This window comes from Pan troglodytes, chromosome 8 (assembly GCF_028858775.2).
Source record: "Pan troglodytes isolate AG18354 chromosome 8, NHGRI_mPanTro3-v2.0_pri, whole genome shotgun sequence".
Classification (NCBI taxonomy): Eukaryota; Metazoa; Chordata; class Mammalia; order Primates; family Hominidae; genus Pan; species Pan troglodytes.
The window spans coordinates 44,298,247-44,324,825 of record NC_072406.2 but is presented as its reverse complement, the minus strand read 5'-3'; the positions used below and the strand labels follow the sequence as shown (position 1 = coordinate 44,324,825).

General features: G+C 37.6%; 1 protein-coding gene across 26 annotated transcripts in view; it reads right to left on the bottom strand.

Annotated features, from left to right (window-relative positions):
• Window positions 1–23,996, bottom strand: part of ZEB1 (zinc finger E-box binding homeobox 1) — a 209,989-nt gene extending 185,993 nt beyond the window's left edge. For 5 of the 26 annotated variants that reach the window (XM_016962911.4, XM_063781561.1, XM_063781554.1 and 2 more), the window contains exon 1: window positions 23,753–23,838. Coding sequence is in view for 4 of the 26 variants with exons in the window: in XM_054660951.2 (XP_054516926.1) it covers window positions 21,192–21,207 (16 nt within the window). In the remaining 22 variants the exon portion in view is untranslated. Of the gene's footprint in view, window positions 1–21,191; window positions 21,384–21,510; window positions 21,843–22,344; window positions 22,648–22,837; window positions 22,916–23,752; window positions 23,843–23,911 lie in introns of those variants that run through there. The other 21 variants (XM_063781555.1, XM_063781564.1, XM_063781568.1 and 18 more) reach the window with 12 other exon arrangements.
• Between the last annotated feature and the right edge of the window lie 2,583 nt (window positions 23,997–26,579).

Sequence of the window (26,579 nt, the reverse complement as noted above, 5' to 3'; positions counted from 1 at the left end):
GGCTAAAGATTTAGAAGAGCAAGTGCATTTTGTTTTTACCGTCCTTGGAATGTGTACCCAACAGCTATGAAACAAAGAGGTGAGATGTGCTGCCACAAACACAAACAAAAATTTTGTTCTACTACTATATAAAAAGGAGGAGGTAGCTTTTCTTGCAGGGGAGAGATACAAGATTTAGAATTCATACCTTAAGTAGAGCTGGCATGTCAGGTAAAATTTGAAACTTCTGTATTTATATTCTGAATATTTCTGGAGCTTTCCAACGAGCTTATCCATATGGGGGAAATAAATTATATGCAGCAAGCCCAATTTATTCCTGTCTTTTCAGCAAACCAGATCTAACCTCAATCTACGTTTAAAAAAGCTAGAATTGAAATAAGAAAGCTTATCTATTCCACTCTCTGCTCCTTCTTATCTATAGATCTCCAATTATACCACTTCATTTATGAGGATGGTATCATAATGTTCCTCTCTATTCAAACTTCTAGTATAACCTTAGGAGCTTTCAACATCTACATAGATGCCTACAGAGATTCAATAATAAACATCCTTTACTCCACTGCTAAGACTTGACCCTTTGTCATAACACTGAACAACCCTATCTCAAAAAATCATAACCTCCACCATTTTACTCTCTGATGATAACTTTCTCCCCTTCTATATCTCTCATGCCTTCATTTCCACTATCCTCAGAGAGATCTCCAGACCTAAAATTTCTCTATTTTCCATCAGCTCCCTAATCCTGGGCTCAATTCCTTTCCTACTGGCTCTACCACTAAAAATTGTGAATGTAAGTTACTTAATCTCTTCTTACCTAGTTTCCATATCTGTAAAATGGGAATAATAGTATGTATCTCATATTCTCTCATTTATTCAGCAAGTATTTGAGCTTATTCTGTATGTCAGGCACTGAGAATAGCACAGACAACAAAGCATACCCACCTTGCTCTTATGGAACTTACATTCTAGAATCTTCTGTAACAACTATGGTTGTGGTGAGGGTTAAGAGTTAATATACGTAAAGAATAATGTACAGCACATAATTTGCAATATTTGGCACAGCTGATCATCTAAACTGCTCTAACTTCAAACAACTTGGTTTCCCTAAACTCACAACTTTTACTGTACCATCTGGTAAAACCTCAATCCTAGACTAATGTTACATTCTGATCTCCCTCACTAATTTAAGGCTTCTAAGGAAATTACAACGATATAGATTTGTTCCATTAAAAATGTGTGGTTTCTAGTCTTGCTTGGATCTTCAGGTTGGCCCACTGATTATTTCATTTTTTTCAGTTCCTTTTCTTATCTTTGTGGGGCTTCTTTTTCTCTACTTGACTCTGAAACACTTTTGTTCTCCAAGCTCCTGTCTTCTGACCTTTTTTTCTCTTCAGCCCACACACCTTCCCTTGATGGTCTTATGCTTTCAATCACCTCCTGCAAACTGATGAACTCTTCAAGCTGTATTTCCAGCCCAGGACCCCCATCTATATCCCACAGCATCAAGTTCAAAGGTTAACTGCCTTGTTAGCCTTCCTCCATTAGTGATGTCACAACCATCTTAAACTCAAAATATCCAAAACTGACTTCCGTTTGTCTCCTCAACTGATTATTCATATTATTCACTCTGTTTGGTGTCATCACTATCCCTGGAATCACCTCAGCTAGAAACTTTGGAGTTAATCTCGTCCATTTTTTCTCTCCCACTGGTCATTTCCAAGCATCGAGTCCTACTAAATTTACTATTTATCAACAACAAAAAAAGTACAGACTCTGAAATCTACTCCCTCTTCTCCATTTCTATTAAGTGTCAGTTTAAGCCCTCGTCACCTCTTATCAAGCTAACTACTTCCCAAATGACCTCTCTGCCTCCAATCTTTTTCCCTTCAAATTTATCCTTCACAACAGCTATCAGAGTACTCTACTCAACCTGAATACAATCAAATTGGGCCCCTACTTAAAACCCTTCAATGACTGTCCAATTCACAAAAAGATGAAGTTCAAGCTCCTAAACATGGCATTTAAAAAGCTTCCATGATTTGGTTTCGTATCTCTCCAGACTCAACTCCAATCACTCTCTTACCCTTATCTCGTACTCCTGCCAACAGAGATCTGCTTGTATGTCCAGAATGTGCCTTTGCTCCTGTTCTCCTTTAGGCTATTCCTCTCTTCCTATTCCCCTGTGCCCTCTCATTTCAATGCTCATGCACCCACAATCAATATCTACCCTTCCTTGTCTCTCCCACTGACCTCCCTTTAGTATTCAGTTCAGGCATTATCTTTTCAAGTAAGCTTTCTATGGCCATTCTTTCCATTTCTCTGTATTATAGTGACCATACTTTATACAAGTGTCTGTTTTGTGACTGTATCCTTCATTTGACTGTGAACTCCCTAAGTATAGACCACAGCTTTACCTACCATTCCATCTCTAGCACTTGGCACAGTGCCTAGAACATGGTAGGCAAACATCACATGTTTGTAACATCACACTATCCAGTCTCATACCAATACCAAGTCATCAAGTACCAAATTGTAAAGTTACATAAAACTGAAGATCAGAAGCTGGATGATTTGTTTTTCTTTTCTGAATGTTAAGTGCTACTACTAAAATGCTATCAATGGGTCTTAAAGATTAGCTGCTACTCCATTCAACAAAAAAACAGATTTCTATATTGCTAGAGTTTACCCTCTAAATGATTTCAAGTCTGTCCTAAAAAAGTAAGTTAGTAATTCATAAAATGTATCCCTAGGTGTTTTGACATCTGAAAAAAATATATCCTGTACCAAAAGCAGGATATGCTTGGTATGGAAAGGGAGAAACAACACTTGATGCCACAAACAATGCAATCATCCTAGATGATTCATTGAACCCAATTTTTAAAAGAAAAAATTTAATATGAATACACATGAACCTTACAGTAATGCACACAAATAAATTATGGAGTAACATAACAATTTTGCATTAATTTTAAAGATACGATCAAGAAATATTTCTCACTTTCTGAGAAACATTTCATGAAGTTTATACCCCAAAATCTACCAGGGGTATAATTTGTTCTCCTGTGCTGTGTTGATATGGATTTATCTAAAATAACATAAAAATACCATGTATTATATGACCTCCTCTCCCTAGTAGAGAAATGAAGCAAAACAAATAAGAGATGTGGGTGGTACACTGTCATAATCACCCAGAGCTCTTTGTGAACATCCCAAATTATCTGACTTGATGGTCACAGCTATAAACTGCTATAAACTATTTTATATAGGTTCTTTTTTTTTTTTTTAATTTGAGACAGAGTCTCTCTCTGTCGCTGGAGTGAGTGGTGCAATCTCAGTTCACTGCAACCTCTGCCTCCCCGGTTCAAGCGATTCTCCTGTCTCAGCCTCCTGAGTAGCTGAGATTACAGGTGTGCACCACCACACCTGGCTAAGTTTTTTGTATTTTTAATAGAGAAGGGGTTTCACCACATTGGTCAGGCTGGTCTCGAACTCCAGACCTTGTGATCCACCCACCTCAGCCTCCCAAAGTGCTGGGATTACAGATGTGAGCCACGGCGCCTGGCCTTATATAGGTTCTTAACAAAATAAATGTCTACTTCACTGCAAGAGCTTTCCTTTTTATTTAAAAGTAAATAAGTCCTTACAATATGCCACACATGTGCAAAGAGACAGGAAATACTCTCTCTCAGAAGAATCTCTAAAAGTGAATTTAGGCCATATAAACCATTTCTGCTCTAAAGAAAAATCATTAACAGTCATGTGTTTTGCCTGTTAAAACCATGTGTCACTGAAAGTTAAGCTATTTAAAGTAGCTAACAAAAAGCACAAAGAGAAGCTGAAATTCTTAGAGATGTTTTATATCTATATATATAGTGAGCATATATGGCTACAGGATGAGATCTTCTCTCAAGAACTTCTACAGTAAATGCTCTAAATGGAGTGTGGGTCTGAATGGGTAAAGAACTATTACTCTAAAGGATTTGTCTGATTCTTCTCTCTTTGCCTGGTGCCTCACTTTAGACTACTACTACTAGTTTCTTCACAAATTACTTAGAATTTTCCCTGTTGACAGTCTAGCTCTATTTTACTATGAGAATTTCCCAAAGGTACCATGTCAACATCCCTGAATCAAATATCACTCTCCCATAAATGATTTATACATCATTTATGATGTATAAATATCAAATTTATACACGCTACTGTTAAACTCTTATTTTAAATCATGACTCCATTAACCCACCTTTGGAAGAAGAAAGTACACTATCACCATTTGTGCATTATGGGTAGATCTGCAATCAGACTAACAGGTACTTTTGCCTATCTATTTTTTTCATCTCATGAACGTATGGACACAAAATTCATTGAAGAGTAAATCTAAGCAATGTCCAGCAGTGTGTAATTTACCAGTATTGCTTTTCACATTCTCAGATCAAACAAAGGGAATAATATAATTATTTCATCATAATCTGACAATATGCTGGCACCGCTCAAAAATAGTACCCTGTTTATTAAAGAACATTGAAATAGATGACATACTCCTCTTAGAGATCTACTTCATATGGTCTCTTACAGCTTAGTGGTTAAGTGCACAGACTGTGGAACCAGACTGCCTAGGTTTGAACACAGGCTCCACTTACTAGCTAAGTGACCTTACCCAACACTTTCCGTGCCTCAGTTTCCCTTGACCTATCAAAGATAGCAGGATCTTTCTCATAGGGTTGCAATGAATACTAAATGAATTAATATTTTAACAATATTGAGAATAGTGCCTGATACAAAAATGCTATTGTTTGATAAAATAAAATGTAAATATTCTAAAATGAAATGTTATATCCACAAGTGCAATAGTAACACACATATTTTAAGTTAGAAAAAAATATAATAAGGTAATACCTTTCTCAAACTTCCTAAAAGGTGGTCAATAAACAGAAAATATGTAAAGGTAGAAGCCATGTAAATTTAGTGATTACAAAAATATAAAAGAATTAAAAATGCCTATACCCCTAAAAATAAATGAATACATTTTGGAGTATCACACAACCAGGGTTAGAAATTATTATGCTTAGGCCGGGCGCAGTGTCTCATGCCTGTAATCCCAACACTATGGGAGGCCAAGGCAGGTGGATCACGAGGGTCAGGAGTTCAAGACCTGCCTGGCCAAGATGGTGAAACCCTGTCTCTACTAAAAATACACAAATTAGCCAGCGTGGTGGTGGGTGCCTGTAATCCCAGCTACTGGGGAGGCTGAGGCAGGAGAATCGCTTGACCAGGGAGACGGAGGCAGCAGTGAGCCGAGATTGCGCCACTGCACTCCAGCCTGGGAGACACAGCAAGACTCCATCAAAAAAAAAAAAAAAAGAAAGAAAGAAATTATTATGCTTTATCTGCTATATTAAATACAAAGATAGTATAAAATACTAAAGATACTCAAAAGAAATTGATTACATTTGAGAACTCACAAAAATTAAACATACGTACATAGGAAATACATGGCAAATACTGAGTTCTCCCAAAAATCATTCACTTTTATTTTTTCAGTTACTATTTTAGATTAAATGTTGATTATCAGTAGCCATAAATTACTATCAGTAATTATTAATATCAAACATTAAAGAATTCTATAAAATAAATTTAAGGTATAATAAGTAATACAATAAATATCTGAGTTCCACCATCGTTTTTTTTTAAACACACATTATCCTGACCTGTGATATCTACTCTGTGTCCAAATTCACTCATTCCTAAATTTTATGTTTATCATAGACTTGTATTATGTGTATTGGTATCCTTAAACAATATATTACTTAATTTTGCGTGTTCTTTGATTCTATATAAATGGAATCACACTATATTCTTCAGTGATTTGTTTTGTTCGAACATTATTTTCCTAGGATGATCCAAGTTGTTAAGCACAGGTGTAATTCATTCTTCAGTATTGTGCTGCATTCCATTGTATAAATATACTACAATTTACTTATCCTATTATTTATTTTTTTGTTTTGTTATTGTGATCAGTACTGTATAAACAACTACATACATTACCTGGTATGTCTGTATAGAGATTTCTCTAAGACATATACTTAGGAATACTGGGTCATAGTGTTATGTGTATCTTCAACTTTAATAATGTGAAATTATTTCCCAAAGTGAATGTACCTACTTACATTAGCATCTGCAACGCCTAAGTGTTCAGTTGTTCCATGTCTATACCAACAGCAGTATTAGCTGGCTTCTAAGTTTTGAGAATCTAGGAGACATGAAATGCCTTCTTAACATGGTTTTAATTTGCATTTCCCTGATTCCTAATGAGGTTGAATATCTTATAATACACTCCTTGGCCAAACGAGTTTATTCTTTTGTGAAGTGCCTATTCAAGCCCAGTTTTCTATCAGATTGTTCATCTTTATTTCCCTGGGTGGTAGATTTTGATACGTGCTAAATATGGGATTAGGCACTCTACAGTATCTATTAGTGAAACAAAATGCTTAATTTTGATGTAGTCATATTTGCCAATCTTTTGCTCTGTGTTTTATGCCTTTTTATCTTTACTCAAAGTCATAGAGATATTCTAGCCTATCATCTTTAGAAAGTGTTACCATTTTACTTTACCTATACCTTTACCTTACCTACAGATTTAGATCTATAATCCTTCCACTGGTTTCTCTAAATAGTGTGAGGCAGCAGTCCAACCCCAATTTTTTCCATTTAATTAACCAACAACCCCAATTATTGAAAGGGTCATCCTATTTCACTCATTGGCAATCCCAGTGCCATCACAGATCCATTTCATGAATGAGTATCTTGCTATTATCTCTTAGTTCTTCCATATAAGTTTTTGGATTAGCATGTCAAATTCAACAAAAACCTGTCAATACTTTGATCAGATGGCACAGAACTTACAGATAAAATTGGGGAGAAATGGCACCATTACAATGTTCAAGTCTCCATTTATAAACATGGTACATTATGCTATTTAATTTGATCTTTATGTCTGCCAATGTTTTATAATTTCTCCATAAAGATATTGAGCACGTTGTTAGATTTACTCACAGTGTTTTATACTTTTATGATGATATAATGCTACCTTTTAATTGCATTTCTATGCAGGAAAAAAGTCTGAAAAATAATTGAATTTGTATAATAATTCTGCATCCAAATTTAAACTTTGAGTAATTCATCTGTGAATTTTTCTGGGTTACACAGATAATCATATAATCTGCAAATAATAATAGCTTTTTCTTTCTAATCATTGTATCTTTGTTTGTTTACTGTACTAGCTATACTTCTAGTACAATGTTGACTAAAAGTGGCATTAGCAGGCACACTTGTCCTTTGATATCAAAGGGAACCAATGCCTTCAATACTTTACCATGAAGTGGAAAGAAGGTAGGGCTGGAAATTTTCTTTGGAAAAAAATGCCTTTATCAGGTTAAGAAAGGGGCCTTCTCATTTACTGACTTGCTAAGAGTTTTATCATAGATGGATCTATTGAGATGCTCACATGATTATTTTCCTTTAAACAGATGATGTGGTAAATTCTATTAAGTGACTTTCTAATATAAAACCAACTTTGAAATTCTAGAGTAAACCCAACTTGGTTATGATGGGTTACTTTCTTACACATTATTGGTCAAGTACAGTAATTCCCCTTTATCAACAGGGCATACGTTTCAAGACCCCCTGAGGATGCCTGAAACCATGGATAGCATGGAAGCCCTATAAATACTATGTTTTTTTTAATTATCTGATGACCAAGACGGCTACCAATGGTAACTAATGGGCAGGTAGCATATACAGTGTGGATATGCTGGACAAAGGGAGGATCCACATCCTGGGCGTACAATTTAAAACATATGAATTTTTATTTCTTGAATTTTCCATTTAATATTTTCGGACTGTGATTGAGCATAGGTAACCACCTATAGATGGATAAGGGGGTACACTACCATGTGATGATATCTAATCTATGAATTTTTGTACATAGGTCTGAGTTAAAGACAATCATCATTTTTTATACTTAGAGCTTCGTAAAAAAAAGTTGGGGACAGTCATTTCTTTTTCCAAACCATGAAATACTCTCTGTACAACCGGAATTATTGTTCCTTGAATGTTTTGTAGAATTTGCCAGTAAACCTGTCTAGAATTGGTATTTTTTTCTTTGTAAGAATATTTTTCCTTTTTGTTTTAAGGCTATTCCATTTTCTATTACTTCTTGGGCCAGCATGAGCTACATTTTTTTTTAGGAATTGGTCCACTTAATCTTTCAACTGCATTGAAATAAAGTTGATCATTCATGAAACACCTGTAGTAACATTCCCATTTTCATTCCAGATACTGCTTTATGACTTCTTTCCCCACCTATTAATCTTGCCAGTGGTTTGCTAATTTTGTTACTCTTCTCAAATAATCTATTTTTAGTTGCATTGTTTCCTTTTTGAATTACTTTTACTTTCTCTAGTTCGTTAATTATTCCCCTGTTATTTCAATCGGGGAGAATGCTTTTTTTCTAATTCTTAAAATTGCATGTTTATTATTCCTCAACCTTTAGTCCCATAATATAAGCATTAAAATCTATAAATTCCCATTTTAGCTATACATAAGTTGTCATGTACAATAATTTACTGCTATCATTACAAGTTTTTCTTTGATCCACAAGTTATTTTGAAATAAACATGTTAATTTCCAAAACACACACACACAAAATTTCTATTTAAGTTAATGGAATTGTAAACAGAAAGTGTAATGTGATGCCAATCCACTGAAATTTGTTAAAGCTGGCTGTATTTGACCAGAATGTGATCAGTTTTTCTAAGTGTTCCTCCTCTACTTTAGTTGTGGAATACAATGTTCCATACATGTCCATTACAGCAGGCTTGTAAGTCCTGTTATTAAAATCATCTATATTTTTCTTAATTTTTTTCTGCTTGTTCTCACATTAACAGAGATTATTTTAAATAAGCTATAATAATGATAAATTTACCTATTTCTTCTGCAGTCCTAGTTTCCACTTAATGTATTTTGAAAGTGTATTATCAGGTAGTCACTTATTTAAAATTATACCTTCCTTTTATAACTATTGAGTGACCCTCACTCTCTCGGACAGGTTTTCTGCCTCAAAGTCAACTTTACATGATATATATAGCCATACAACATTTCTATTGGTTAGTAGTGTCAGGAATATCTTTTTAAATCCTTTTTACTTTCAAGCGAGAATATGCTTTTTAAGGTATTGCTTGTAAACAGCATATAAATATATTCTGTTATTTTATCCCATCTAATAACCAGTTTCTGTTAAGTGGAGGATTTTTTCAACTCATATGCACTGTAATTACTAATATATTTGCACTTATTGCTGCTATGTACTTTTGTGCTTTCTACTTGTCTTCTCTTTTCCATGTTTTCTTTCTTCAGCTTTTTTACCTTTTTTTCAGATTGAATATTTTTTCTTGTTCTACTTCCCTTCTCTACTAGTTTGGAAGGTACACATACCTTCTAGATTTTTATTCCTTATCTTAGAAATTTTAACATGCGTTAACTTACCAAGCCTACCCGTAGCTAATCAATAATTTTACCCTCCTCCCAAGTTTTATATAATGTCTGTCTGAAACTAAACATATTTACCACTTCTTGTGTTCTTTATCCTTTTTACATTTCAGACCTTCCATCTACAACTATTTTCCTTATCCGTGAGAATGTGGTGATCAGAAACTCAGAGAATGTAATGGTGGAAGTATGATCCAATACTGTTACTTGCACTGCTGACTTTACATTAAAGATATATAGCAATTCCCAGGCTCTATACAACTCAGGTGAAAATGAACAAGATGGGAGTGTTGCTGTGAAACCTTAAAATAGCTAACACCTTGCTTTCCTCTCCACATGCTTAATATACTGTCAAAGAATAGACTGTGAAGATCTGCCTTACTGCTTTATACCATTTTTGAAATTAGTACAGTAAAACTCCTTTATCTATTAGCAAGAGGAAGATGATGTTCCCCACCAAAAAAGTCAGCTTAACTTGATAAAATTATATAGCATTTTATAACCATTCAGTTTCATTACTGTCACAGATAATACATAGGCAGGTTAAGCATGTAAACAAGGTATAGTAAAGTATAAACAAATACTAATGAAATGAGGTTAATTTTTAAAGTTTTGGTTAAAAAATACGCTATATAATAACATAGAACACAAAAGTCCCTGAATATACAAAGTAGATCACATGTGAAATGTTTAGAAAATTGATGCATAAATCAAGCACTAATTTTTACATGAGAATTATTAAACTTAAGAGGTTGAAACATGATAAAGGTATTTCCTCAGCAGCTGGTCTAAAAAAAGGCACTGGTTTTAATCTATCTTGTAGTATACAGCATAACTTCCAAAAAAACAGTGAACTGTTTCTATTCAAATAAAAACATATACCAGGCCTGAATTACAGCTATTCTGAATGAGAAACATTCAGGTAAATAAAGTTTTATTTTATTTATTAAATATCTATGACACAGAACTGATATCAAAGTACAATAACATGTTCACAAGGTGGAGCTCTATGCAGAACCATTAATAAATGCCAGAAATAATCTAGAAAATTAACTAGTAATAGTGAATGAAGAGTATTTTATGTCTTTGGAGAGCCATAATTGATAGAAGTAAAAACATTTTATTCCATAGGTTTGTAAATCCACAACACATTTGTTTGCACTGATTTACTGATTTGAGAAAACGAAAAAAAAATATACAATTCCCCCTAACAGTGCAGGGACTAGAAATGCACAGCCAAACTTGGTGCATAGATACCAGCCACTGTAACGTAAGGCTGCTTATGCTTCTAGTAGAGTAAGTCTTCTACTAATTTATGGTGGTGGTAGAAGTGGTAGTGGCAGCACCATTTTGAAGCAATTACTATGCAAATCTATTAGTATTATCAGAATAGATAAGCAAAAACTCAGGAAAGCAGGATACATCAGGTTTTACAACTTTTTTCACTTTTAGTAAAGCAAGCATATATATTCTTAAATTTTTAATCATATTAACACTGAGTATATAAAGAAACATAATATTATAAATTACTGTATATAAATGTAATCATGTCACTCTTTGCTTCAAGACCTGTGGTGATTTCCCATCATGTCCAAGATAAAATCTAAATTCAGGAAAGCAATATAAAGCATTTTTTCTTCATTTGCTTACTATCCAATTCTCCAGCCTCATCTCTAGCCATTCTTCCGCTCACCCTACACAGTTTTACCAAACGTGACTTGAGTCCCACAATATGTGTGTGCATGTGTGTTATGCCTTTGCACATAATATTCCCCCTGTATGGAATATTATTTTCCACTAGGATATTTTACTAGGATAACCCACACACATACTTTAAGACTTGGTTTAAGCACCATCCCCTCTATGCATATAAGACAGAATATCACATCAGTTACCAAACTGTATTCTAAAGGTTTCTTTCCTCATTTTCCTTCCCTACCACACTATAATCTCCTTAGGGCAAGGTACTACATCTCTCATCTTCAGAGTCTCATTACCTTGCATACAATAATCCATCATATTCATCCCACAGATGAACAAACATAGGCCCAGATAAATGGAATTATTTTCTCAATTTCAGAGGCCAAATAATGGCAGATTCAATATTAGAATTTAACACTTCGGGCCAGGCGTGGTGGCTCACGCCTGTAATCCCAGCACTTTGGGAGGCTGAGGCAGGCAGATCACGACGTCAGGAGATGGAGACCATCCTGGCTAACACGGTGAAACCCCATCTCTACTAAAAATACAAAAAATTAGTCGGGCATGGTGGCACGCGCCTGTAATCCCAGCTACTCAGGAGGTTGAGGCAGGAGAATCACTTGAACCCAGGAGGCAGAGGTTGCAGTGAACCGAGATGCCACTGCATTCCAGCCTGGGCAACACAGCAAGACTCCGTCTCAAAAAAAAAAAAAAAAAGAAAGAAAGAAAGAAAAAAGAAAAGAAAATGAAATTTAAGACTCCTTCCCAGTTCAATGCTTTTTCTATAAATGCACCTAAGGATACCAGCTCAGAAGGAATTATGCATTAATATACAGAACGTTCAAGACAGACACAGAGCTAAAAGGAGTATTAAAAAGCGAGATCTTTAAAAACAAAAATAAGGCACAGGTTACTTATAACGAATTTTCAAGGAATAGGAATAGGTGATAAAATAAAACAGGAAAGTTAAACTTAAAAAACTATCTTAAAATAAGAATTACATAGGAATAAGTAACATCTATATTTTCTAAGAAATGAAAGAAATAAATATAATAAACCCATCTGTAATCAACTTATCAAAGTTAAAAGTAACTAAAAACTTTTTCTTTAGCTATAACAAAGTGAGGAGGTAAAATATGTAGCCAAAAATCAGTAAGATCAAGCACTTATCTCAAGGAGAAAACTACATCCCTTAAAAACTCAAGATAAATGTTAGGTTTAAACAAACTCCCCATCTAAAGATAAAAGCTACGGAACATGAAAATGAATTGGTATAGTGCTAAATTCCTTAAAACCTTGTAGGAAATAAGAAACCTTGAAGACAACACTCGCATTCCCCTAACTAGGGCCACTCTCCTTAGGCATCTTTCTCTGAAACTGTATCCTCAATAAAGTATATTTCAGTGAATTAAAATGTGTCAAGGACATGAAGAACCTTGAAAACCCCGACTAGGCACAATGTACTCACTCTCAGTTAAAAATGTTCAAAACCAGGGAAGTAGGACTTGTGTTCCTCTATAATCCTGAGCTTTGGGTCTTAGTTGGGCCCTGAGAAACATTTTTAAAAATTTCAAATAAAAATTCTTATGCCAAATTCTTGTGAGTTAAGACCAAACATTAACCTGAAATGGATTACAGACCTAAATGGTAAAGCTATAAGCTTCTAAAAATACATGGGAGAAATCCTGAAGATCTGGAATAGGCAAAGATTTCTCAGAAAGGACACAAAACTTAAATGAATAAAATTATGAATTAAACTCCATCAAAATTTAAAGCTTTGGCACTTCAATGGTACCATTAAGAAAACTGATAAGCCAACAGAAAGAGAGAAATATCTTTAATACTTGTATCCAACAAAAAATTTTGGTCCAGAATATACAAAGAACTCTTACAACTGAATAATAAAAAGACAAACAATCCAATTAAAAATGGACAAATTATTTGAACAGACAGTTCACAAAGGAAAATATACAAGTGGCCAATACATACACCAAAAGATCTTCAAACATCATTAGTCACCAGTGAAATCCAATCAAAACCAAAATGATACTACCACTCATCTACTAGAATGTTAAAATTAAAAACATGGACAATTGTTTGCAAGGATGTGGAACAACCAGAATTCTCATACATGGCTGGTGGAAATGTAAAAATGTTACAAGCAGTTTGCAATTTTGCAGCTTCTTACCAAGTTAAACATACACTTACTATATGTACTTAGAAGTACAGTTACCTGTACTATAACTCTACTCTTAAGTATTGACTCAAGAAAAATGTAAGATATATATGCATATAAATTTTATGTAAATGTTCACAGTAGCTTTATTCATTAGAGCAAAGAACCAGAAACAACCCAAGTTAATAGTTCCATTGCAGGTGAATGGCGACACAAATTGTGTATTTGGTGATATAACATTCATACAATGGAATACTACTCAGCAATACAAAAGGAATGAGCTACTGATACTTATTAATTTTGATAATATCCTGTGCAAAAGAAGGTGCACAGAAAGTACATACTGCATGATTCGGTTTATATGAAACTCTAGAAACATTAAACCTAACCTCTAGTGACCAAAAGCAGATCATTGCTAGGGGGCAATAGGTGGGGAAGATTGGCTGAGATTAAGTACACAAGAACTCTTTAGGATGATGGAAATAATGTTTTACTACATCTTGATTGTGGTAGCAGTTACACATGTATGCAAGTATGTCAAAACTCTATCAAAATGTACATGCATAGTGGTATATCTTATTGTATATAAATTATACCTCAATTAAGTTCACACGCACACACACACACACACACACACCAGGGTATGGTTTTAACTTTTGGCTTAGAATAGTCCTGATCTATACCATAGGAACACAGTAAGACAGCCATCTTCTTAAATACATTCCCAGCCAAATGGATATATGAGAAGGTGCAGACTCCATGTTGCTTAGACTATTCAAATATAGAATGCACAGCTTTTATTCCTTGGACTTGAGTTCTTTGATTTATGTAACAGAATAACAATGGGACATTATCCTTGAAGTTCATGTCAATGTTATACATAAAAGTGATATGGTAAGGTCTCTCTCATATAATGGCCCTTAAAAAGAGTCCAAGGAATCCTTCCTAAAGCTGAAAGACATACCAAAAGTAGCATTAAGATGAAGCTTCAGTGTCTATTGATCATTTAACAGCTTTGTCCAAGGTCTGAACTAAGCAATGTTAAATGTCAAAGTTACACAAACAATGTACAAATTTTACAGCAACCCCCTTTCAGATGGTAGTTACATTAGCTGGAGTTAATACTGGTCAAAAGGATAAAAAATTGTCAGTTGATCCAAGATATATTTAAAATAAATTAATAAGTAAAATTTTAAATGAACATGTGTTGAAAACTTAAAACATGTATTAGGTACAATGCGTCATATGCTTCATTTAAACTTTCCCAATTCCTAGACTGTCATGTCCAATTTACATGCAGAGAAACTCAAGCATAAAAAGACTAAGTAACCTGGCCAGGGTGATAGGTAGTAAGTTACAGGATCAACCCAAACTCTTAACTGCTATACTTGTTCCTCTTAAGAAAGGGTGTATTCAAAAGGTGAACTCCTGATGCATTAGACATATAAATACAAAAAATACAACTAAGAAACTAATAGAAGAAAATCCAGGAAAATATCTTTATAATCTATAGATTAGGAAGGACTTCTTACTACCCATAAAGTCAAAATTTTGACATTAAAATTAAGGATTCCTGTACCAAAGTCAAATGACTGAAACGTTGGGGATTATCATCTTAAATACACAAGAGAAATGGAAATCTATCCAAAAAGAGGGGTAAAGGGTATGAATAGGCCAGATATGGAAAGGGAAACCCAAACAGCTAGCAAGGATATGAAGAAATGATCAACCTCCCTGATAAACAGAGAAACATAAATTAAAGCAACTATCAGATTATATTTAGCAACTGAAAAATTAGCAAAATGTAGAATGTTGTACAATACCGAAGGCTGGCAAAAACGTGAGAAAATAGTTCTTTTACATTGTTGGTGAGCGTAAAAAATGGTGTTGCTGTTTTTAAAATAATCTGACAGAATTTAGTAATTATTAAATATGTGATTGACCTATACTCAGCAATACTATGTCTGAACAATACCATGTCCCTAGATAAGGTAGTGCTGAGAAACTCTTCCACAGCCATTAGCAACACGTAGGAGGATGTTTATTACAGAATTATTGGTATCCAAGAATTGGAGTCAATCTGGGAATCCGCCATTAGGGGAACTGATAGGTAATTTGTGCTTACTACATAAACGAACTACTGCAAGGTTAAAAGCAATGAACTAGCTGTACATATAGCAACATATCTAGCTATCAAACAATGCTAAGTAAAGAAAGTAAATTATATGTCAGGTGCAGTGGCTCACACCTGTAATCCCAGCACTTTGGGAGGCTGAGGCAGGTGGATCAGCTGAGGTCAGGAGTTTGAGACCAGCCTGGCTAACATGGCAAAACCCCATCTTTACTGAAAATACAAAAATCAGCCAGGCATGGCGGTGTGTGCCTGTAATCCCAGCTACTTGGGAGGCTGAAGCGGGAGAATCACTTGAATCTGGGAGACAGAGGTTGCAGTGAGCTGATATCGCGCCTTTACATTCCAGCCTGGGTGACAAGAGTCAAACTGTCAAACTGTCTCAAAAAAAAAAAAAGAAAAGAAAAGAAAAAGAAAGTAAATGATGGAGCAAAGTAGCACTTATAGCACTTACGTAAATACAAAACACACAAAAGAGGTACAAAATTTTACAAGGCTAGCTACAAAACCAACAGCATATAAAAAACATATTAGATTGGGTCCAAGGTAGGAAGGATAGAGTGAATGGGAGCTGAAATTGGGAATAGTGACCAAAAGTATAATGCAAATGAGAGGATGCCTCTAAATAATACTAACACTCTGCATCTGAAATATTTTAAGTGATATAACTACATCAACTACTAAATTTGATAGATGTATGCATATGTATTAGAACTTGCCTTTTTTTGAGATGATGAAGCATTCTACACATTTTGGTTTTAACTATAATAAATTTGAAAATTCATGGTATCTAGTTCTTGTTACCGTCTTAGATAAATATGCTCAAATGACCTAATGAAAAGAATACCGAACTAGGAACCCAAAAAGCTGTGACCTAGTCCAAGCTAACTAGTAACATAAACTTGGCAAAGTCATCTTATCTCTTTGACTGTCTGCTTTACTGCAAAATGGCTTTGGATGATTCTCCCAAATCTCTCCAGTCCAAAATTATTCCACTTCATTTTCTTAATGAATATTTATTCATATAAAGTTATTTTTTGTCTACTCCAATTCCTCCTTCCTTTACTTTCTCCCTCCCAAATAAAGCAAAAGCCAAGTGTATCAAAAGAGATTCAGAAAAGTGATGTAGCAATAGGAACAAATAGCAACTTAATTTTAGGGTAGAAAGGAGAAAACATTAAAGAGATACAGTGATTTTGACAGCCTTTTCAAGTATTCAAGGCAGAGCAAGGTTACCCTGAGCCCAGGTTCAGAAAATCTACTCCTTGAAGGATTTCACTACATGTTATTCCATATGTCACTGTATCTGCCTGGCATTACCCCTTCTTAAAACACACATTAAAGTCTCTTCTAGAGTTTCTACTTAAAGACCCTAAATTTCAGCTTATCTGTGTCAGTTTTCAGATAAAAAGTTATTTTGGAAAAGATGAATCTTCCATATTAAAAATATATGATTCCAAGAAAATGAGTTTTTTTCATCAGCAAACTAGTTACACTCAGCACTATCTACTTAAAAAAAAAAAAATCCAAAACCAAACACTCTGCTAGAATTGTGGATTAAATGAATACAAAGACCTTAAGAGTAAGGGAAATCAGAATATATTTTAGGCGGTGAGCATGAATAGTAACAGATATATAAATAATGGTGTCATATTTTATTAAAAGAAAATTGAAATCAGAGTACTTAAAATATCTTAAACATTTAAAATTAGAATATTTTAAAAAGAGAAAACAGGACTTTCAATATAGAATAAAACAATAAAAAGAAATTAACATAATTTATAAATTTATCTTCCATTCACATTTAATTTTAAATCTGAATGGGGGAGGGGAAGGGAGAGGGAGGGAATTAAGAGATCACAAAACATCTGTTATGAATAATTTCAGCACAGATGTAGTTGTTACTGCAAAAGAGATGAAGGTTTTCCCAGGTTGCCATACTGTAAGGTTTTCTACAAACATAGTTCATACCTCAACCTCCATGTACCAAGTCTCAATAAATACATAATGTTGATTAGGAGGAGAAATGTGCATATGGACAGATAAATGCAATCCCTATGTATAGAGGGAACATGTATTAAACAACAGGGAGCTGTTTGAAGAAAGAGAAAAGTAACTTTGTAGAGAATGAAAAAAGCTTAAAGTTTCACAGCTATAATACAAATAGACACTTGAATTCAATTTTTTGCTTTTCCTTTCATAATCTTTCCATTTATCTACATCCGTATTATATAATCCAAAAATATGCTTTAACAAAATTAATGAAGTTCTAAAAATTAAGTTGTTTTCTCTGAAAACAATCATAAAGCAAATTTTACTTATTAGAGAGCATTTTGCTACTTAAGTACTGTATTATATTGCCATCTTTTTAAGCAACCCAGTTTTAAGTTAACAGCGTAACCCACCTCCATCAAGGCTAAAATCCAGACATGCTCATAACATATTGAAATTTTTATTTAGTAAAACTAATGTCCTAAAGATGTTTCCTTTAGTGGCATAATACTCAAAACACTGCCCCATGCAAAAGAATGATTAGTTTATATGGCAATGCCTACATAATAGATCAAATTTAATTTTAACTAGGGTTGCTTCAAAACTTTCTCTACTACATATATTTCTACTTGCTTACTACTTTTAGTTCATATCTAGTTGAATGATTATTTAGCCAGTAATATGTACAACATCTACCCTTTAAAAAGTAGTTTAAAAAATCATTTTATCATATTTCCTAATCAGGACACTTTTTCTAGTTTAAAATTTTTTGAGTTTTCTTTCAACAATGGACTTTTATTTTAGCTTATATCTCAATTAGAAATAAAGAGCATGCATTTCCACATAAATTAGTGACTGTACTGCAAAGAAACCTTTTTCAATCCTATTTCTACAGCTTCAAGTTTTCTAACCTCTCGTTGTACTCTTGCACACTAATGCGTATCTTCTTCCAACATCTGCATGATTTTTCTCCTCCTCTGCTGCAATTCAATACAGGTAGTTAAGAGTAGCTAACAATATAATTCCACATGATACTGCATCTGTGTTTACATCTGGCTCCAACCACATGCTTAAAAGTGATGTATACAGGTAAATCCACAAGAGGATAAAGCAAAAGAAAAACACAACTATGAGAAATCATTATGCTCTTATTTTAAAAATATCATTCTCAATTTAACAGAAGTTTCTCAGCACATGCTTCAAAAGCTACTACATAGGAGGTATGCCATTTCAAACATACTAGAGACTAGAGAAAGGAAGAAAACAGCATTAAACAAACATTTCACATGCTTTTTATATCAGGGTCATCTTCATAAACGATTAATACTTTAAATTTATAAGATACTTTAAGTTTTGCTCCATGCTACAATGTATCTCGTGACTTTGTGGCAAAGTTTCTGAGTTCATAAACATTTAAGTGAATCACACCTATTCACTACTGAGCCCTCAGGAATTAGAATACTAAATTCAAGAAATACCTGTCAGGAAATGAAAAACTATTTACACACACATACACACACACACACACGAAGAACCATGACATCCTAAAATAAGAAATTAACACAGGCTTACCTGGCAATTCAATACCTACTTAGTTCAAGATAAACAGTATGGCTATTCCATTATGGTACTGATATTGATGCATTTATAGAAACACCACTAAAAATAATTAAGGAAATAAATACTTCTAATGTTCTACCTAATGAGAGGCTTAAAATTTACAGTTATATTAATATACCTATAAGAACACAAAATGAAAAGACATAACTAAATACAGTCTCATGCAATTATTTATATGCAATTTATATAGTTTCTTGAAAGGAATTATTTTAATACAAGCATACAGCAACGTACGAACTACAGTTTTACTGCATATAAGATCTCAAAGCAAACGTATATTCCTTAATTACAACTGACAAATTTAAAACGTATGCACTCACTGATTCTTAACTAAAAAGGTGGGGGAGGGCTACCAGTAGGAAAAGACCTGAAGGGGAAGGAAAAGATAAAATCTAAAAATCACTAACATCTAAGTGACTGCTAGTTACCACCTCCGTTAGTAGCTCTCTGCCAACCCATCCATAGTCTAAGTCTACATAAGTTATATAAAAATAATTACACAGTATTATCAATCAATTGTAATTTTCCTTGCTACTCTTAAACTTTGACCATTTTAGATGTATTTTAACATCTAAAATATATATTTTAAGGGATCTTACTATGAATTTTAAAAAGCGGTGATTAAAAAGTATTCTAAATATGCAACATAAATATGGGTCAATTATTACATATTCTTCTCCAAACCTAAGAACATAAAACAAAATCTTTTTAAAATAAGGAGTAATACAACTGCTCTAAAACAAGAATGAATTAACAGCAATCTCAATTAGAGACTTAAATAACTCAAATTTATAAAATTATTCAAGTTAAAACAGTCCTGCTTCTTTCTAGTTTCGGCAAACTAGAAAATGCTTATGCCTAATTTAACCAAGGCTAGTTTTAAGTAACAATAAGACTTAGAATTATACTGAAGGTCCCAATCAGCACAGTCGATAGAGAGACTTATGATGCTACTACACCAATAATCATTTTTGTTAGCATCCTCTACTGGTGGTTTCCAATGACAGCAAGGGGAAATGGTGCTGATGACAGAAGGATATGTACCTTCTATTCCATCTAAAGAGAATTAATCAGCATGTGGTCATTAGTAGAGTACATCTCTCTCTCTCTCAAAAAAAAAAAAAAAAAGGTAGAACAAGAAGAAAACCACATAGAAGAAAGCAGAAAAAGAAAAAGACAGATTTTTAAAAATGCAACAAAGCATGAAATTATAAATGGTAAAAACTAATTCAAGCAATTCTAATGTCACTCCTTTACGGATGACTAACATCATTAAGTTACCACACAAGGTTTGATGCTTTGGCCAAACCTTACTCAATTGGTTTACCCCTGTCAGTTACATTACCTGATACTCCTTTTAATATCCTACCTTCAGACATATTCCAGAAAGGAAATTAAAATATTTTACAGAAGGCTTAGCAGCAAAATCCACGTATCTTATTTCAAAATGAATAAAACATTATTTACATATATAACAACATAAACTATCTCTACGACAATCTTCCACTGTATACATCACATATTTCTTCATTAAAAAGATTTGAGAGTTAACATTTTGCCAGGCAATTTTCTCCAATAAACATCTGCAACTTAAAGATGACTGCACTGCTAAGAAATATTAACCAGCACATATACTGAGGTTTCACAACACAATGGAATATAACTTCATTTTTAATTTGCAAAATATAAGGCTAAATCAAATAGCATGGCTATAATCACCAGCAATGGATGAAATGCATTTGAGAACAAAAAGAAATACAAGGACAGAGCCAAAAGTGATGAAAATGGAAGATACCTGTAGTAGTACAGTGCTATCTTAAACACCTTTTGTTTTCTGAGAGTAATGCATACTGCAGACAAGACGTTTTGTGCTAAACAGACGCAAATCTGTTTTTCTAATATTAAACACAAAGGAAAAACACTGACAGCAAGCGTGGTAAATAAATCCCTCCCTTGAGAATGAAAGCAGCAGACAGGAGGGGGCTGACATACATGCAGGAGAAAACTAAACACCATCTTTTTTTCTACCTGCACAAGTTGCCATTTGCTGCAGCGATCAAGAACCTCTCTTTCCTGTTGATTTCAAGTATCTTTCAGGATCGCTTTTCCCCCCTTAAGTCATCTGTTGATATGCCTTACGAGTGTAATATTCATATCACAGGATCTCAAGGAGAAAAATCCATTCTTTCCTGTTCAGGTAAACATGTTTACAGCAGCTGCACAGACGCTGGGTGGTTCAGACTCACATGTCACACACATGTCGTCAGCAACAAGAAAAGCCCCTTTCTCTGGCGATCAACATTTTAAATAAGGTAAAAAGCGAACAGCTCTTTCCGAACCAACTTACCTTTCATAAAGCCACATCAGCAACAGCGGCAACAGCTCAATATAGAACACACACTATTTGACGCTAAAACAGGAAATTAAAATTGCAATAGCCTATGCTCCACTCCTTGCTATAACAAGTCATCTCTCCACAATGAGAATACCAAAATACCTTTCGTTTATAATCAACAGACGTCTTTAAAATGCAAGTGTTTATTTGAATAATTAAAATCACGAAAGCAGTGATTTTAATGATGGCTCGAATATATTAAAAATATAATTATGGATTGGAAGGAAACATCTTGAAACAGCTTAAAAATCTTCGTATCTGCTTCTAGACAGGAAATCCCACACAAAATCTAAAATTGCCAGGAAAGGTTACAAAACCTCGCGTTTCGCATCCCAGAGGGGAGGGAGAAAGGGAGCCCAGGCGCGGGGGGTGGGGCTGGGGGAGCACGAGAGAGTTTTCTCCTAAACACGTATTTCCTCGTTTTCTCGACGCTGCAGCGGTCCCATTATAGACGCATTTATTGCCCCTCTCTTAAAAGTCGTTTTAAAAATAACGCAGGAACCAAAGCGAGCCCCTCGGTCCGAAATGTACGTGTAATTCCTTATATAGCCTGGGCTGCGGCCGGCGGCAGGGCCGTTGCCGCCCATTATTATACAAACAGGTACCGGGGCGGCGCAGGCGGGGGCTGCTCTCCCCGCGCTCCCGCCGCCCCCGGGCGGACAAGTCTCGCCCCTCTCGCCACAGGAACTGTCCAGACAATAACAATCAGCAGACATTTCGCTGCTGCACGAGAGGGAGAGAAAGCATAGCATCGCCCCGAGATAACCAGAAATACAATCAACTTACAACGTCTCTCCAAACTGGAAAAGGCGACTGTGCAACCACCACCACCACATGTTCAGGTCTCGATCCCTCGGGCTGTCTCTCTTTTTTTTAACTCTCACGCCAGGCAGAGGGGTGTGTGTTTCCCTTGGCACAGCAGCACAAATCAATAAACACTGCAGCTGCGGTGCAAGTAGCAGCCCCGCGCGTCCGTCGGTCCGTCCGCCCCCTCCCCCACCTTCCTTCCACCCGAGACCCAGAGCGCCATCCAAGCCCCATTATCTGGCTTCAGCGCTCCGTGCGTCCGGCCCAGGTAACAACTTCCCCAAAAACCGAAAGAGAAAAGCGCGAGGCGCACGCACACCGGCCCATCCCGGCGCAGAGACCGCGTCTGCCCCGGGAGGGGGATCTGTCTGTGGTGCTTCCCGGTCTCTAAGCCCAGGTAACAACTCCGCAAACACACCCGCCGCCCAGCTCGCCCCCATCCGCGCGGCTCCCGGCGGCGTTAAGTGGGTACCTTTCCTGCCCTGTTCCCCGCGCCGCCCCGCCGCGCCCCGCCAAACGTGGACCCCACTCGCGGGGCTCGCCGCGGAGTCCCCAGGCCGGGGCTCTGGGCCGGGCAGCGGGAGGCGCCAGGGAGGAGGGGCGCTTAGGGACCCGCGCCCCCGCGCCTCTAATCCCCGTTCCGCGAGCGCGCCCGGCCCGCGGGTCCCAACTTTACCGCCGCCGGCCGAACCCTGTCCGCCCGCGGCGCGCACAGCCGGCGCCCGCGCACACGCGCGCACAAACCCCACGCAACCCGCGGCCGCCCCGTCCCGCCGCCGCCGCAGCCCGCCCGCCGCGCGCCCACAGCCCGGCCCGAGTCGCGGGGCCCGAGCGACAGCGACGGCGCCGGCCGGGGCCGCGGCGCGCGGAAGCCACTTTGCACGGTCAGCGCCGGGCACAAGTTTGTTCCGCGGCTCCCGGGGGCCTGGGCGCTGAGGGAGAATCGCGCTGAGGTGGCCAGGAGGAGGGGGAGAGGGAGGCGCCGAAGGGCACAAGAGTGGGGAAAAGTGCGGAAAGAAGCAACAGCCGCTCCACCCGGGACCAGAAAAGTGGCCAGCGCGTCCCGGCCGCCCGCCCTGCGCCGGGGATGCGGCGGCGCCGGCGCCGGCTAACGGTCCAGGGAGGCGGCAGGGGCGGCGGGAGCCGCTAGGCGGAGAGAGACCAGGTAAGAGACATAACGGTTCAGGGAGAGCGAGCGGCCGCGGCGCGGCTCCGGCAGCGGCGGCAGCGGAGGGGGGCAGAGAGCACTACTTTCTACTTTCCCACTCCACTTTGCCGTCCCTGCCCCGGCCGCCCCCAGCCCGGCTCGCCCCCCTCACCCCCGGGGGCGCCCCGGCTGCCCAGCTCCCCCTGACTCCGCCGCTCCCCGGTCCCCTCCGCCACTCACCGTTATTGCGCCGCGGGTTCGCCTGCTTTCTGCGCTTACACCTGGGGCCATCCGCCATGATCCTCTCGCTTGTGTCTAAATGCTCGAGTCACCTCCTCCCCCTCCCTCCCCCTTCCCCCCCACCCCTCCGCCTCCACCCCTCCCCCCTCCCCACCGCACCTGGTTTACGACACTCCCGGCTTTACGACATCACCTTCCTTACACCTAGAGGCTCTCGCTCTACGGCCGGAACCTTGTTGCTAGGGACCGGGCGGTTTGCGGCAACCGTGGGCACTGCTGAATTTGAATTGAGGGGCGAGGGAAAAGTTTTCCTCAGGTGTGGTGGGGTGAGGGAGGCGGATGCCGGGAAACCGTAGGGACGTGGTCAGAAAGGCGACGGGCTGTCGGAGTTGGAAAGGTAAAGTTGGAGGCTCGGCGGCGTCCTGCCTCCGCGCTGGCCACACCCGCCGCGGCTGCCCGGGGCAGGGAGGGATCTGGCTGATTCTCCCTGTACCCTGTGCCCTCGGAGCTGCCCCTCCGAGCGCCCAGAGGTCCCCGCCTGCCTGCTTCCTGGAGGCAGGGCTACCATCAGTCCCACGCCTCGCGTGTCCGCCCCCCGCACCCCGGGGCCAAGGAAAGGGATCGCGGTCTGGACTCTCCGGGGAGTTCCCTTGATGAGGGGAAGGGCAGGTTTGGGGACGGCGAGGACACGCGGCGACCGGAGAGAGGCTACCTGACCCGCGCAGCCCGGACTCCCTTCCCTTCCCTTCCAGGGACGCCTGGTTTCCCCCCAAGCGAACCGGGATGGGAAGTGACTTCAATGAGATTGAACTTCAGCTGGATTGAAAGAGAGGCTAGAAGTTCCGCTTGCCAGCAGCCTCGTTAGTAGAGCGGAATGAGTAATACCCACACGGTGCTTGTCTCACTTCCCCATCCGCACCCGGCCCTCACCTGCTGTCACCTCGGCCTCCCCCACCCGGTCCGCGCTCCCCGCCCTCTTCCTCGCGTAGACCCGTGGGATCCTAGGCGGCAGGACTCAGAGCTAAGGTATCCACAGGCCATGAATTCCTTCCTAAATGAGCGGTCATCGCCGTGCAGGACCTTAAGGCAAGAAGCATCGGCTGACAGATGTGATCTCTGAACCTGATAGATTGCTGATTTTATCTTATTTTATCCTTGACTTGGTACAAGTTTTGGGATTTCTGAAAAGACCATACAGATAACCACAAATATCAAGAAAGTCGTCTTCAGTATTAAGTAGAATTTAGATTTAGGTTTCCTTCCTGCTTCCCACCTCCTTCGAATAAGGAAACGTCTTTGGGACCAACTTTATGGAATAAATAAGCTGAGCTGTATTTCAAGTAATATAGTTATAAATTAACAATGTAGCAGTTATTGATAGAGAAATTGAGAAAACTGAAACGTGACCGGAGTATTGGAAATAACGTAGTACATCACCTAGCACAATGACACATAGTAGGTGCTCAATAAATTTATGCTTATGATTTTTGTCACTTCTATGGCAGGATTTTTTTATTAGGTTAAAATTATCTTTTAAACACCTTCCGGAATTTTAGAATATTCATTAATAATGTCTTCAAACCTTTCAACTGAAATAAATTTACAGCTGAAGTCTGATGATTTAAAGTTAGAAAGTTTAATCTTGAATATAAATGAACATTTTCTCTCCCACATTTTCTTGGGCATTTTGAGAAGTAAATGCGTTATTTATTGGTCCATGAAATGTGACTGTAAATATTCTTTGCTATACATTATGTCTATATATCTGCATTCATCCTCAATGCCAAAACTAGAATCATTAGTCTTAATGATCATTTTAAGTACAGGCAGTCCTCGCTTTCCTTGATACCATGTTAACCGAAACTTGTGTATGTCAACACGGTGTCCTTGCTTTGCTTGGTTAAGTGTGAGTTCTTCCTCCCTTTTTTTAAGAGTTGTACAATGTTTTTTAGTCGCCTACCGAATCAGGTCATAGACTATGGAATTGACCCCACCCCACCAACATTTTTACAGCTATCCTGATTTCTGACCAGAAAGGAAAAAAAAACTTTCCAGCTCTATCACACATTTTACCTACTCTTAAACTTAGGAGGTATTACAAATAGCATTTTCTCATGTTCTCTTTCTGGCCTGTACCACCCTGCTAAGCTTCCTTCAGTGTTCATCCTCACCTCATAGAGAGATGAAGTGAAGAGACAAACAGAAGTCATTTTCTTCCTTACTTTAGTGGTTTCTGGTTTAGTTAGTTTGGGCCAAACTGTGTGGACAAGTACCTTTTCAGGTAACTTTTTTTCTTATTTCTATGTCCTCAACACCTAGTGGAGTACGTAGCCAATAGTAGATGCTTAATAAACATTTCTTAAATTAATATTGTTGACCTTTTCTGACCCTGTTCTTGACAGTAAGGTACATAATCTGCCTTCATCCCTTTAGTCCTTAGGAACAGATAAAGTCATGGATATGAAAGTGATCACTGTCATTAATATCCACATTAAAATTGCTCTTGATTTTAGTTTTTCCATAATCATTTTCCCTAAACAATGAACTCTGTTCACCTTTTTTAAAAAAATATGCACAGTGAATATTACTGGTAGCCCAAATCTTCTAACATAAAATTTCCATTTTGTAAAAGCTTCTGATAAGCATATATGTTATGAATTGAATGTTTGATTATTATACTTTAATGTTCTTGAAAATATTGATACCTGGACTGGAAAGAAAACAGACAAAAGTAAATCTCAGAATAAATTACTGCTTTAAACATGATGCATGTGTGACGGTTGCTTCTTATCTCTTAAATACAGCTAAAGAATAGGGGAAAAATCTT